The 14,858-nt window shown below is 35.2% G+C and overlaps 1 protein-coding gene across 1 annotated transcript; it reads right to left on the bottom strand.

Annotated features, from left to right (window-relative positions):
• Positions 1-884: 884 nt before the first annotated feature.
• Positions 885-14,528, bottom strand: LOC145719943 (serine/threonine-protein kinase 31-like; the record flags this gene model as incomplete). Its single annotated transcript, XM_081811570.1, has 7 exons — positions 885-1,016; positions 2,330-2,449; positions 4,059-4,175; positions 5,794-5,973; positions 9,573-9,602; positions 10,201-10,323; positions 14,369-14,528. Coding segments are annotated over 7 exons (862 nt in total), but the record flags the coding sequence as incomplete, so codon positions are not given.
• Positions 14,529-14,858: the final 330 nt, after the last annotated feature.

The raw sequence follows: 14,858 nt of genomic DNA, 5'->3' as shown, positions 1-14,858 counted from the left end.
GGGACTCCAGGATCATGACCTGAGCCGAAGGCAGTCGCTTAACCAACTGAGCCACCCAGGCCCCCTAAATAAATAAAATCTTTAAAAAAAAAAAAAAAGACTTCTTAAAATTTAACTCCAACGATAATAAACAAGCCACCTTAAAAAGTATATATGTTTTCTATGTTATATTTCTCCAAAAATTAAACTAAAAAAGACCCGATTCCCCAGAGTCCAGAATAGAATGAAAAACTGGAAAAATCTTAAACCATTAAATTAGTTTCACTCCAAGTCCAATTAAGTGCTCCAAAGAGGAAGAGCCAACTCAAGTTGAATTAAGACATAATGTAGATTCCTTTTGTTAATTAATCAATCCTCAAGGGAACACAAAGAATTACCAGTTTATTCAGTTTCAAACTGAAAGAAGGAGGTTAGTCCAGATTAGAGTGTCTGAATTCTTCCAGTTCTATTATCGTATGAAAACAACTTAGAATATTTAGGAGGAATAGTAAGTCCAGCCATTAAAAAGAGAGCTAACAAAGAACATCATGATCTTAAAAATACTTTATGACAAAATTCTACCTTTAGGGGAATACCTTGCATGTAGTAGATTGTATTAAGTATTATAACAGTCTAAATCAAAAGAATTTTTAAATTGTTCTAAAATATTTGTTACTAAAAACAAAAGCAGCCATGTAAAATGTTTTCAAAGAACATTTAATGACATGGTAAAATGTTTACACTATTAATGTAATAATCTTACATACACAGAAAAAAAGATAAAATATATAAAACAAAATGTAAATAATAGTTCTATTTTAAAGAATGTATTTACGCATTATTTTCAGGAATCAGAGTAAAATGAGGTACACATGGAATTTCATAAGAACCAAGTGTTTCCTTACTTCTTCCAAATTATTCTTTTCAACCAATTTCCATCTCAGTCGAGCTTTTAAGTTTTTCAATGTCTTTTTAATGGACAGCAAGTGATCCACATTGGGGTTCTTATTTAAACATTCGATAATCTGCTTCTTAAACTAAGTAAGAAAAAAAGTTGTTATATTTTCAAAGCATAGACAACAATATTTATTGAAGTCACTTACTGACCATTGCTTATTTCTCTACTAAGATTCAACTAGTATTTACTAAGTTCAGATTAAAATAAGAAATTCCACAATTTTGAAAAAGACAATCTACTAACTGATTTCTTAGTTATCCACATTTCTATCCAGGAGAATATGAGTCCCAGCAATCAGAGTAGCAAAGGTAAGAAAAATATTTCAAGCTGAGAGCTACAGTGAGACATCTTTGCTAGGTACGATGCAAACTGAATTTCTAGTGAGGATATAAACTAAAATTACCTTCCCCAAAGTAGTGTGACAATATGTTACCAATTTTTAAGAATGTTGATTCCTTTTGACTTAGTAATTAACAATTTTTAGGAATCTATCTGAGGAACACACAAAATTATGCACAAAGATTATGTACAGTATTGTTTATGGCTAAAAATAAAGAGAAGTAACCTTAACATCTAACACAGATGAATGTTAAATAATATTGTACATCTATGCAAGTGATGATGCTTTAGTTGCTCAAAATGACAGTATAGAAGAATCATTAATTACATGAGGCAGTATTCATAATATACCATTAAATGAAGAAACATTTTCAAAACAGTTTACAAAACAATGCAATGCACATGATATATGTACATATATATAAGTCACCATACAAAAAGAAAATACTCTGAAACTAGCCCTAAGTATCTATCTCTTAGGCTAAGGGGATTATAATCAATGTTTTTATTTCTTATCTTCCTGTATTTAGCAAATTTTCTACTGTAAACCTGTACAGGCATAAAGATAATGATGGTAGAGATTAGGTTTTATTTTTTTTTAAGATCTATTTATTTATTTTAGAGAAAGAGAGAGCATGAGCAGGAGGGGCAAAGGGAGAGGGAGAGAGAATCCCAAGCAGACTCTGTGCTGAGAGCAAAGCCCAATGTGGAGGGGTTCCATGCTATGACTCTGAAATCATGACCCAAGCCGAAACCAAGAGTCAGACACTCATCTGACTGCGCCACCCAGGTGCTCCAGTAAAGGTTAGGTTTTGAAGAACTCAAGGAAATCAAGGATTTAAGACAATCCAAAACTTCAACATATTTTTATCAATTAAACCACTATTTTCACTGTAGGGTGAATTTAATTACACACCAGCTAACTATACTGTTTTTCTAGCAATAATAATTAGTTACCTATACACTGGATATTAAACTACTTAAGAAAAATTTAAGTATTAAAAAATTCAAAGGATCAATATAGAAGACCAAAAAAATAAAGCATAATCTAACCTCAATACTGTCCTCATACTTGGATTGTATTGTAGTAATAAGCCTTTCCTCTGAACGGATCTTTTGTAGTACTTGACTATATGTATTTAAAATGATCTCCTTGTCTGCATCACCTTGCTCCTAAGTGAAATAAATCATACACATAGAATTATTCACAAAAGAGTATCCAAAATAATTTAAACCTCCAATAACAATGAATAGACTTTAAAATAATGCCTTTAAAAATTCTATTTTTTTCAAAATATTTCTTAAATATGTATCTTTTTCGAGACAGAAGAGAGACTGATATCAAAGATGTTCATGTAGAAAATTCTGCTCCCATCACATTATTATTCCTACAGCTTTCTAGATTACTGTTAAAGGAAATCAAGGATACCACTACACTAAATTTAAGAACTAAACAACACATAGAATTTCAACACTTTACTTTTAGAAATCATTAACAACCACTTCTAAAATCAAGTCTGACAAAGAGGTACAAACTTCCATTTATAGAATAAATAAGTCATGGAGATGAAAAGTACAGCATAGAGAACATAGTCAATAATATTGTAATAAACAGTCTTGCAAGGTGACTGACACTGACTAAGATTATCCTGGTGAACACTGAGTAATGTATAGAAATGTCAAATTACTATGTTATACACCTGAAATTAACGTAACACTGTATGTTAATCATACTTCAGCAATAAAATAAAGTCTGACTAAACCATCTAAATACTATTAAAAATAGACTTTAAAAATAAGGAAATACAGGAACGTATTTTTCAATGCCAACCTGAAAAAACAGCAAAAGGTAAAAAGAAACAAGTAAAAGGAAAAACATAACCAATGAGACTTTGGTAAACAGCCTGAAAAACTGGGAAAGAGTCCCAGTGAGCAATAACAACATTATGAAATGCTCTTTTGAAGAGCTACACTAATTTTTAACTTGGCATGACGATAGGGAACATACACAGAACAGAAAGGGAGCTACTAATCATTCTTGTATATACACTTCCAGAGCTCTCCCAGATTTTATTTTAATTTTTCACAAATTCTAAAGTCTTTTCTTACAGTCATTGGGTATGATGGACTCAAGAATCAAATGACACAGAAAGCTGATACACTCAGATTAAGAGGAGTTTTCCTAGAATTAAACATTAGATTTTATTTTTTTAATGTGAAATGTCCTATTAAAATGAAAATATCAGGAGATGGGTATTAAGGAGGGCACTTGTTATGATGAGCACTGGGTGTTATATGTAAGTGATGAATCACTAAATTCTACTCCTGTAAGCAATATTACACTATATGCTAACTACCTAGAATTTGAATAAAAATTTGGAAGAGAAAAAAAAGAAAGTACACATCATTTAACAAAGTGATGGTTACCAGAAGGGAAGGGGGTGGGAGGGTGGATTAAATAGGTGATGGGAATTAAGGAGTGCACTTGTCAAGATGAGCACAGGATGATGTACAGTAGTGCTGAATTAACTGTACTGTACACCTGAAACTAATATAACCCTGTATGTTAGCTAACAGGCATTAAAATAAAAACTTAAAAAAAAATGAAATTATCACTCTGTGGAAGAATAAAAATTTGCATTGTGTTTGGATTAGAACTTGACAACGTTACTATTTCAAATAGGTCTGTAAGAGGAAAACTAAGATCAGTCTTCATACTTTCTAATTAGCAAGAAAAACCATATTGCTTCAAAGGAAGCAGTAATAAAGAATATCAACTCACAATCAGAGATATCTCCAGCTCTTTGCAGACACTTGACTCAGTCTTCTCTAGAATTTCATCAAGACTACTGATTGTGTCTTCAGAAGTTCGTGACTCTTCCACAGAGAGATCAAAAGCCTCATTTGCAAAAAATTAAAACATGAAAGTATCTCATTTAATTCAATTAGTATTGTGTCCTTATACCTAGAGCAAAGCATTAGCCTATGCACTGGGCAATGTGGGGGAAGTAAGGATACACAAGAAAGATAAAGTACTGCCCTCCCAAAACTTACACATCAAAAAAGAAAAAGCACACACATATCACACACATAAAACACAGATTTTTTAACATAATCTGTGGTTAAGAGACATAAGAGGAAAAGTATGAAAAAAAACCAACAAAACAGAAACAAGACCAAGACTTTGTGAGGACAGTAAAAGAAGCGGTCTGACTAAAAGCTGGTAAGAACCTTAAATGCTTAGGTGAAAAGTTTAAATCTGATAGGTAGTAGGCAGACAATGTCAGCTCTTTAATAAAAAATACCAGGTATATGATTATACCTGGTATTTAGTGATGACCTACTAAGTATTTAGGAATCTGGAGATTAAAAATTAAAGATTAAACCCAGATGACTTCCATCTCTTTAGGAAAACAAAGGTATTTTCTACCAGGATACAGACTTTATAATAAAGTGTTAAATAGAATAAAATCATGGGCCCAAATTATAATACAGAACATAAAAGTCATAAGCAATCACTTTGATTTCAGAGATTAGATATGTGATTATGGAAATCTGGATTTGGGAAACAGCTATGGAAATGAAAGAAAAGGATACATGATAGTTAACCTAAGCAGAAAAACATTCTGATCAATAACAAAAGACAACAAAAAATAACTTAGTTAATATATCCATTAAAAAGTACCAAAATGAAGAGTTCTGGAGGTAGCTGGGAGATTAAAGACTTTTTTTCCCCAAAACAAAGCTAGAAATGCATATATGTAAGTCATTCACACAGATAAATGACACCTTGGGTGTCTCTTGCCCTTGCTGAGAAGGTTGTAAAACAGAGAGAAGAACAGAGAAAACAGAATCAGTAACAAAATGAGGCTGAAATTTAATTAGGGTTCCAAGTATATTAACACAACACTACATGCCCCTACAGCTTTTGAAAAATTACATGGTGTTTTTAAAATAATAAATAAGAACTAATAAGAATAATACACAAAATATCATTTCTAATATCTAGTATCAACCGAGACTAGTATTCTCCATTTGTTATATATCTTTAAGATATTTAAGATATCTAAAACTTAAAAGACTTAAACACTGTCAATTAACATATTTTCAGCATGAGTAGTTAGCCAACTAATGTTAAAACACACGTCTCGCTAAAAAAGAAACTAAACAAAGAAGAAAGCTCTACTACCATCTAAAGCACATGTATATACAGTAAGACCCTTATCTCTGCACTATAGCTATAGAAAATACACTAGACTTGTAATAAATTCCAGTGATACTATCTTATACCTACAATGGTTTATGAAGCTATTTTTCATATGTTCCTAGAGAATACAAATATGTAAATCCTTCACTCCTCCATCCCAGCCCTCTTCCCCTCAATCCCTCTCTTCCTCTTCCTTTCTTCTCCTCAGAAAAGAAGTAAATTATACTTGGAAAATTATTAAAAAACCCATATTCCCTGGGCCAACAACACTACAACACCAACAACACCACTGGGCAAGAGCTCTTATTACCTTTACAGTGTTCTGGAACCATGCTACAAGACGTTGTAGAGAAACCTCTGTTTCACTTCTAACATTGGTGAACTCCTCTCTTTTATCACACTTCCAGTCATAAAATTTCTTAAGTATTTCTTCAGAGTTTGTCCCTTCTTTGGCCTGTCCATATGCTGCCTCTAAAGAGGTTGACAAATCCTACAGAAACATATTTCTGTTTATGAACTTCATATTAGGATTCAAGCAGCATCTTAAAATCTATGAGACAGAAAAGTAGTATGTTGAGGGGCGCCTGAGGGCTCAGTCAGTTAAGCATCTGCCTTCGGCTCAGGTCATGATCCCAGGGTCCTGGGATCAAGCCCCACGTTGGGCTCCCTGCTCAGCAGGGAGCCTGCTTCTCCCTCTCGCTCTGCCTACTGTGCTCTCTGTCAAATGAATAAATTTTTTTTAAAAAGTAGTATGTTGAATCCCTATCCTTAACAATCTTATAAATAAAACTTAGAAACATTAGATATGAAAATATAAAACTACCCAGAAGGCAATTTATTTGGACTATAATAGTAAAAGTTAGACAAATAATTCCAATTAAGGAAGACACTGAACATATATATGAACTTAAAAAGCATTTTAGAAAGGACTAGAAGAGATAAGACAGCCTAGTAGCTCTCTCTAGGAATAAAACTCCAGAAATGTCACTGTGACAGAGGAAAGCTTAAAAATATCCCAGAAATTTTTATCACAAAACTTTAAGATACCTTTGGAAAGACAGAAGATAGTTGGTGCTTAGCAATGAGCAAGTCACTGCAAAGCTGAAGAAGGCTTGTACCACAGCAGAAAACAGCATGTGGGAAAAGAGAACCTTCTTCATATGCCCTTCTCTCTCACACTGTAAAGCAGTAGCACAAAGCAAGAGGCAATGGTTTATATAAGTACAGTACAGGAACCTAGATGAGGCAAAAACTGATAACCGGTACGAAAAGTTGGTTATCTCCTAAGCATTTTCTTTTCTTCCCTTTTCCCCTGAATACCAGGTAGCATTTACACCCAAGGGTAGTAGCCCCTGAAAAAGAGTAGTGGCTGAGGCAGAGAGACTGGGAGGTCCACTGAAGATCATCTAGAAGAAAAGTCTACAGGAAGTAGTTGAGCCCAAAATGTAACCCTAGAAGCTCTGAGAAATAACCTCATCCTATTCCCTAAACCCACCTGAAGTCTTTGAAGTTACATTCCAAGCTTTCATCCCACCCTATCCCATACCTACACAACAGCGCAGAACTAAGACAGCTTATAGTTCTCCAAGGGAATAAGAGATCTTTGAGGGGAGATACAGAGGAGGATGAAATGTGTGACTAACAGAACTCTGAATGGAATGTAACAAACTAAGGCACCTTATAAAAAAGGAAGCAAAAATCAAGAACTTGAAATAAGCATAACAAATACTCTCAACAAAAAGAAAGAATACTGAAAACACAAAGCAAAACCAAGTACTTATAAACAATAACCAAATGAAGTTATTAGGTATAAAAGAAATAATCTTTGAAATAAAGAACACAATGCATTCACTACGGCAAAAAGGATACAGCTAGAGAACCATTTAGTGAGCTAGATGGTTAAGTCAAGGATTCTTCAGATCCCCCCAAAAAAGACACAGAAAAGGATAAGACAGAAAAAAAATGGATTAACAATTAAAATATGTAGAGGATAGAAGAAATTTAAATGTCCATCTAACAGAAGTCCCAAGATAAGAGAAAAAGTAAAGGGGTGGGGGGGAAGAAGGGATAATATCTTAAGAAATAATTATCAAATATTCCCTAGAGTTAAAGAAAGATATAAAATCTCAGACTGAATTGACTCAGATTAAATCTAAACTTTAGTGCAACTTAGGAACAAAGTCAAGAGAAAATACTAAAGTTTCCAGTGGAGAGAAAAGGTCACAGAAGAACAAAAATCAGACTGATAACAACTATGGGAATAAAAAGACAATGGATTATTACTGTCAAAAGTTGAAAGAAAAATGGACTTTGGACCTAATATTTTATAGCCAATGAAACAAATGTTTAAAGTGCTTAAATGCAAGCAATTGTTTAAATGTTTAAATAAGATATCCTGAGACAGGGATGCCTGGGTGGCTCAACTGGTTAAGCATCTGCCTTCAGCTCAGGTCATGATCTCAGGGTCCTGGGATCAAGCCCCGCACTGGGCTCCTTGCTCAGCAGGGAGCCTGTTTCTCCCTCTCCCTCTGCTGCTCCCCCCTCTCCCCCTGCTTGTGTGCTCTCTCTGTCAAATATATAAATAAAACCTTAAAAAAATAAAAATTAAAAATAAAGAGAGGGGGAAAAAAGAAAAGATAAACAAAGCAAATAATAATAAAAAAATAGGTAGAAAAGGAATTTTTAAAGGAAACAATATTTTAATACTATAAAAGGAAAAATAAGGTTACATAAGGGTTAAAAAAAATACAGTTTAAAATACGTGACAATCAATAAATACATTAACACCCAACAATACAGCACTGAAATTTTTTTTAACAACTTAAAGAACTAGAATATATAACAAAAATATCTCAAAACTGATAAACTGATTAGACCAAAAACTAAGCAAAGATACAGAAGATTAAGGGTTAAAATAATAGCTATAAATCAGGAACTGTACACCAAGAACACCCGAAATGTACTTTCTTTTTTAACTTATAAGGAACAGTCATGAACAATCAACCATATACGTTAGACCACAAAAGAAGTCTCAATAACTGTTGAGGAAATCAGAAATCATGAACTTTAATTTCTTTGACCTCCATTATTAAAGTTAAGTTTTACTTCTTCAGTACTTGAAGACTATAAGTAAATATCAAACTACCTCACCAAAATAGAGAGAAGTTCAAATAACATTCTGGTGACCGGGGCGAATAGTAGAAAGGGAAACAAACCAGATACAGCAAAAAGTCTCTTAAGATTAAACTTTAAGAAGAAAAGAGTTTTTAAAACAATCTCGGTTCCAGGGGCTCCTGGGTGGCTCAGTCGTTGGGCGTCTGCCTTCAGCTCAGGTCATGGTCCCAGGGTCCTGGGATCGAGCCCCACATCAGGCTCTCTGCTCGGCAGGAAGCCTGATTCTCCCTCTCCCACTCCCCCTGCTTGTGTTCCCTCTCTTGCTGTCTCTCTCTCTGTCAAATAAATAAATAAAATCTTTAAAAAAAAAAAATCTCGGTAGCAAACCTATGTTTACTAACAGTTCATGAGAAGAAATAAGCCTTTACAGGATAAAGTAAAAATTGCACTGTAGACAGGTACATTCTTACTACACCATTCCCCTTTTGTATGCAAAGGTTACTTCATTATTCTGGAAGAACTTATACTATACATGGTATCATCTAAACTACATCTTCCTCCAGGCAGACAGAAAGAGACAGTGCCCAGATGTCCCTGAATATCCTTTTCTCCAACTCTCTAGCAAACACATTCCCTGCAGTCCAAAATAAGTCAAGGATGCCAACTAGCACAGCCACGATTTAACCTGTTCTAAAGATGCTGACCAAAGCAGTAAAAGTTCAAAGATACATAAAAGAAGATGAAGAGGGTTATTGTTTTCAAATGATATGACCATAAAGAAAGTTCAAAGAATATTAATAGAGAAATGAGAACTAAAACAGTTCAGGAGAGTTGCCAGAGACATCAATATATAAAAATCAACAGTAAAAAAATAATAAATAAATAAAAATCAACAGTATTCTGCTACACCACCAAAAATAACTAAGAAATGGAAAGTAAGATAATATCCACAAAAGCAACCAAACGTATACATACCTTGGAGTTAAATGAAGAAATGCCAGAGGGCTTTTAGAGAAAAATTTTAAACATCATTAAAGGACATTAAAAAAAGATCTGAATAAGTGAAGAGAAAAATTACGTTAATAAGTGGAATGTTCCATAACACTGCCACATATGCCCGTTCACTCCAAATTAAAGTCATTGCTGAGATGACAGGATAAAGCTGAAGACAAGGTTCCATAACATCCTATAGCTATTGTAGTCTAGCCCCTGATCCTGGATCAGGACTCCTCTCCTAAACTCTTGACATGTGACCCTACCAGATTTTCTGCTAGAATGCAACAGACAACAGGGACTCACATGCCCGCTACTGCTTCTGTCTCCATGAGTTTTCCCAGTGAATGTCACTCTAGCAAGCCTGATGTGTCCGACCATTTTACCTTATTTGCAGGATACACAAATATACATAAACATATTTAATAGACTGAAGTAACACTTCAATTCTATTAAAAAGAAATTAGAATTCATCAAAGAGAAGAAAAATTTTTGCAGCCATCAGTACTATCTGAACTCTCAAGATAAATGCCAATTTCACCTCTCAAATGATAAACATATTTTTTTGATAAACATATTTTAATGTACATATATCTTTTCAAATTCTAACCTGCAATGTTTTCAAGCGTTTATTAAGAGGTAACTCATCTACTTCCAGAATAAAAACTTCTACTGCCATGTTCAGTTTCTGTTGCACTTCATTTCTTTTGGCAATCAAAATATTTCCTTCATTCTGGAGAAAGAAAACAAAGAATAACCATCATTAATACACCAGGTGGTTTTTTTTTTTTTTACACACTGACCTATGTCAAAAAAAAATTGATGTCTTGGGCGCCTGGGTGGCTCAGTTGGTTAAGCGACTGCCTTCAGCTCAGGTCATGATCCTGGAGTCCCTGGATCGAGTCCCGCATCGGGCTCCCTGCTCGGCGGGGGGTCTGCTTCTCCCTCTGACCCTCCCCCCTCTCATGTGCTCTCTCTCATTCTCTCTCTAATAAATAAAATCTTTAAAAAAAAAAAACTGATGTCTTAAAGTGAGTAAAATTTAACATTACATTCTCCAAACATAGTAGTTTTTAAGACAAATATCCCTCTCCTGAAATCACCCAACTCACAAAGAGCTTTCTTTCCCTTAATTAGAGATAAGACATTTAATAATCCTGCTCTAATTTTTCCTATTATATGTACAACACTGAAATTTTTGTTTTTCTTTTTTTTTTTTTTTTTAAGATTTTATTTATTTATTTGAGAGAGAGAGAATGAGAGACAGAGAGCACAAGAGGGAAGAGGGCAGAGGGAGAAGCAGACCCCCTGCTGAGCAGGGAGCCCGATGCGGGACTCGATCCCGGGACTCCAGGATCATGACCCGAGCCGAAGGCAGTCGCTTAACCAACTGAGCCACCCAGGCGCCCTGAAATTTTTGTTTTTCTTAAGAAAATTATACAAGTTCCTATTATTATTTACACACTACCTCCCTCCTACTCCCGTTCCACCCTCAATTCCTTCATCTACTTATCCTTCAAGATTCAGTTAATCTCCACCATGGTAAAACCTCCAGTTAGTCTAAGAGGCTATGTTTGGAAATAGGCATATAAGAGAGATCCAAGAACTCTATGCATTATCTCTATTACAGTACTTATCAAGCTATATTGAAACTATTTATATGTATATCCCATACCCAAGAGAGAGGATCATGTCTTAAACAAATTTGTGTCTCTGCTACCTATAACAGGTCTGCCACATACACTTAAAAGGTTGAATTTCAGAATATTCTTTGTTGTGTAAGCTCAACCAGACCATTTTGTAACTATGTAGAAAAAAGAAAAGAATCCCTTCACCAAAAAAATACATGGCAATCAAGTTAAGGTACTGTGCAAAATACATAAATGAAAATAATACTAAGACCTAAATTAAGTTCAATAAGGGAAATAAAATGGTGGGGCACCTGGGTAGCTCAGTCAGTTAAGTGTCCACCTCTTGATTTAAGCTCAGGTCATGATGTCAGGGTTGTGAGATCAGGCTCTGCACTAGGCATGGAGCCTGCTTAAGGTTCTCTCTCCCTCTCCCTCTGCCCCTCCTCACCCCCTCTTTAAAAAAAAAAAAAAAAGGCAACTCTGAGCAGCAGTTATAACTGCTGTTATTCAATAATCCACTCTTCAGTCTATCAAATGAACTTTAGGGCAATGAAGCCTAAAATTAAGCCCTGAAACGTTAGCAGTCAGCAGAAACAAATACCTGCTTAAAAAAAAAAAAAAAATCACATGGGCACCTGGCTGGCTCAATCTGGAGAGCATATGACTCTTGATCTCTGGGTCATGAGTTCAAGCTCCACATTAAGTGTAGAGATTACTTAAATAATTTTTTTTTTTTAAATCTACTAGAGGGGCGCCTGGGTGGCTCAGTCGGTTAAGAGTCTGCCTTCACCTCAGGTCATGATCCCAGGGTCCTGGGATCAAGCCCCACATCAGGCTCTCTGCTCAGCGGGAAGCCTACCTCTCCCTCTCCCTCTGCCTGCCACTCCGCCTGCTTATGCTCTCTCTGTCAAATAAATAAAATCTGTTTAAAAAATATTTTTTTGAAGTAGTGTTCCACGATTGTTTGCGTTTAACACCCAGCGCTCCACGCAACACATGCCCTCCTTAATACCCATCACCAGGCTAACCCATCCCCCCACCCCCCTCCCCTTTAAAACCCTCAGTTTGTTTCTCAGAGTCCATAGTCTCTCATGGTTCATCTCCCCCTCCAATTTCCCCCCCTTCATTTTTCCCTTCCTTCTCCTAATGTTCTCCATGCTATTCTTTATGTTCCATAAATACATGAAACCATACGATAATTTACTTTCTCTGCTTGACTTATTTCACTTAACGTAATCTCCTCCAGTCCCATCCATGTTGATGCGAAAGTTGGGTATTCATCCTTTTTGATGGCTGAGTAATATTCCATTGTATATATGGACCACATCTTCTTTATCCATTCGTCTGTTGAAGGGCATCTCGGCTCTTTCCACAGTTTGGCTATTGCAGACATCGCTGCTATGAACACTAGGGTGCATATGCCCCTTCTTTTCACTACATCTGTGTCTTTGGGGTAAACACCGAGTAGTGCAATTGCTGGATCATAGGGTAGCTCTATTTTTAATCTTTTGAGGAACCTCCACACTGTTTTCCAAAGTGGCTGTACCAACCTGCATTCCCAACAGTGTAAGAGGGTTCCCCTTTCTCCACAACCTCTCCAACATTTGTTGTTTCTTGTCTTGTCAATTTTTGCCATTCTAACTGGGGTAAGGTGGTATCTCAATGTGGTTTTGATTTGAATTTCCCTGATGGCTAATGATGAAAAAAATCTACTAGAATACCAAGCCTTGGAACTATGTTAAGCCCTCTCCCTCTCTGTCCTGAATCACTTTCCTATGCTCAAACCATAAAAACAACAAAACAAAAATTAAAATGCAGTTCTTTTTCATCTTATTACATGAAAATACATCATGAATTACTTTAATATTGACAATACAGTTTAAATGGAAAGAGAATACACTTTGCAGTCAGACATACCTAGGTTCAAATACCATATTAACATTTAGCACTATGTAGTCTTCAGCAAATTCCTTAAAACCTGTAGGACTCAATTTCCTCATTTATAAAATAAGAGCAAAACTGTCCATTTTAAAATATAAGAAAAAGTTTATAAAGTACCTAATAACATTACCTGTGTCTCATATAGATTCAAAACTTACGGCTTCTGTCACTTTTTTCTTACATAATCAGAAATAATCAGTTAGGGTCTAACATGTAAAATGACACAAATATAATCCCTTCTCCAAATTTAACACTCCTGGCATTTACAAAGGCCTAGTTATTCTGTTCACTCCTCACTTAGAGTCAGCTAGGTTGCCAACTAAGCAACCTAGGTATGAACTGAGAATAAGGCTTTCGGGGTACAATCCCCAGAGGTAGAAACCACCAATAATTCAATGGGGCAACTCCAAACACAAGTACAGAACTCATAGGTACTATGGAAAGCTATGATTGTGGTAAGTATCTTTATATGAAAAACAAGGAGTTCTGTTCAGCTCAATATAAACTAAAAATTGTGAGAGGAAATATACTTGTACCTATGCTAATAAAGATTTCATAGGAAATAATCTGTTCTTCATACCCTCCCCCACCCATTAATAACCACCTCTCAATAATGGGTGGCTTAAATAGCATTTAATAGTAAGGCAGAGTCCAATACTGCAGCATAAAACGCACCATTCAAACCCAAAAACAAGACACATTAGCAGGTATCACAGCCACCCTAGCTTATAAGCTTCATCCCCCTCAAAAGCCACCATCTTTTATAGACATAGCTTCCAAAGTTCCTCAAGGATGGTATGCCCAGTTGCAAGAGCCCCCACCAAGTATTTGTAGTTTAAAGTTTCTCAAGTCCAGATATAAATTATCAACTAGGGAGATTTACCTAGCCAATGCTGCCTAGTAACATGACTGAAATACCATTTTACCAAATTACCAAGGGAAAAGAGAAGGAATTGACCGATGTTCAATTGTTCATGCAAAAGGGGAAAAGATTTTGTTAACACTTTATCCACAATCACCATTTATCTATCCTATCTTTTTTTAACAAGGCAATAAAATTAGGAATCAAATTATTAATATGAAGATGCTGTAAAAACTAAATATTTCATACAAAGTATTACTATAATGTCTACAATCCTTCTTTCTCAAATGATATCCCTTATGATCAATAAATAAAACCATAACAGAGAAAAATTCTTGACCCACCACATTTTCACAAGTTCGTATGTTCTCCTGAGCAAGATTGTATTCTGCCCAAATTCTCTCTAATTCAGTCAAAGAAGCTGGGGTAGTAAAGCACTCTTCATCTAACACTTGCATAGCATCTGAAAGGTCATTTCCAAAATGAACATTGATGTTGACACGTCTATTTAAAAACATAAGCAAAAAGGAAAAGATCAAGAAATTTGCAAGTTGATGTGAGAAAAAGTTGCACTTAAATAATAATGGTCTAAAGTTAAAACATACAACATTGGCTATGAAGAGGTACTTGCTAAAACCTTATATAAAATCATAAATTAACTGGTATAACTTGTAATTAAAAATATATTTGATTCATGGGGCACCTGGGTGGCTCAGTTGATCAAGCGTCCAACTCTTTTTTTTTTTTTTTTAGATTTTTTTATTTATTTATTTGAGAGAGACACAGCGAGAGAGAGAACACAAGCAGGGGGAGTGGGAGAGGGAGAAGCAGGCT

This window comes from Leptonychotes weddellii, unplaced genomic scaffold (genome assembly GCF_054177405.1).
Source record: "Leptonychotes weddellii isolate Sample4059 unplaced genomic scaffold, ASM5417740v2 HiC_scaffold_847, whole genome shotgun sequence".
Lineage (NCBI taxonomy): Eukaryota > Metazoa > Chordata > Mammalia > Carnivora > Phocidae > Leptonychotes > Leptonychotes weddellii.
Note: the sequence above shows the minus strand (reverse complement) of the source record. Positions and strands in the feature narration are given on the sequence as shown.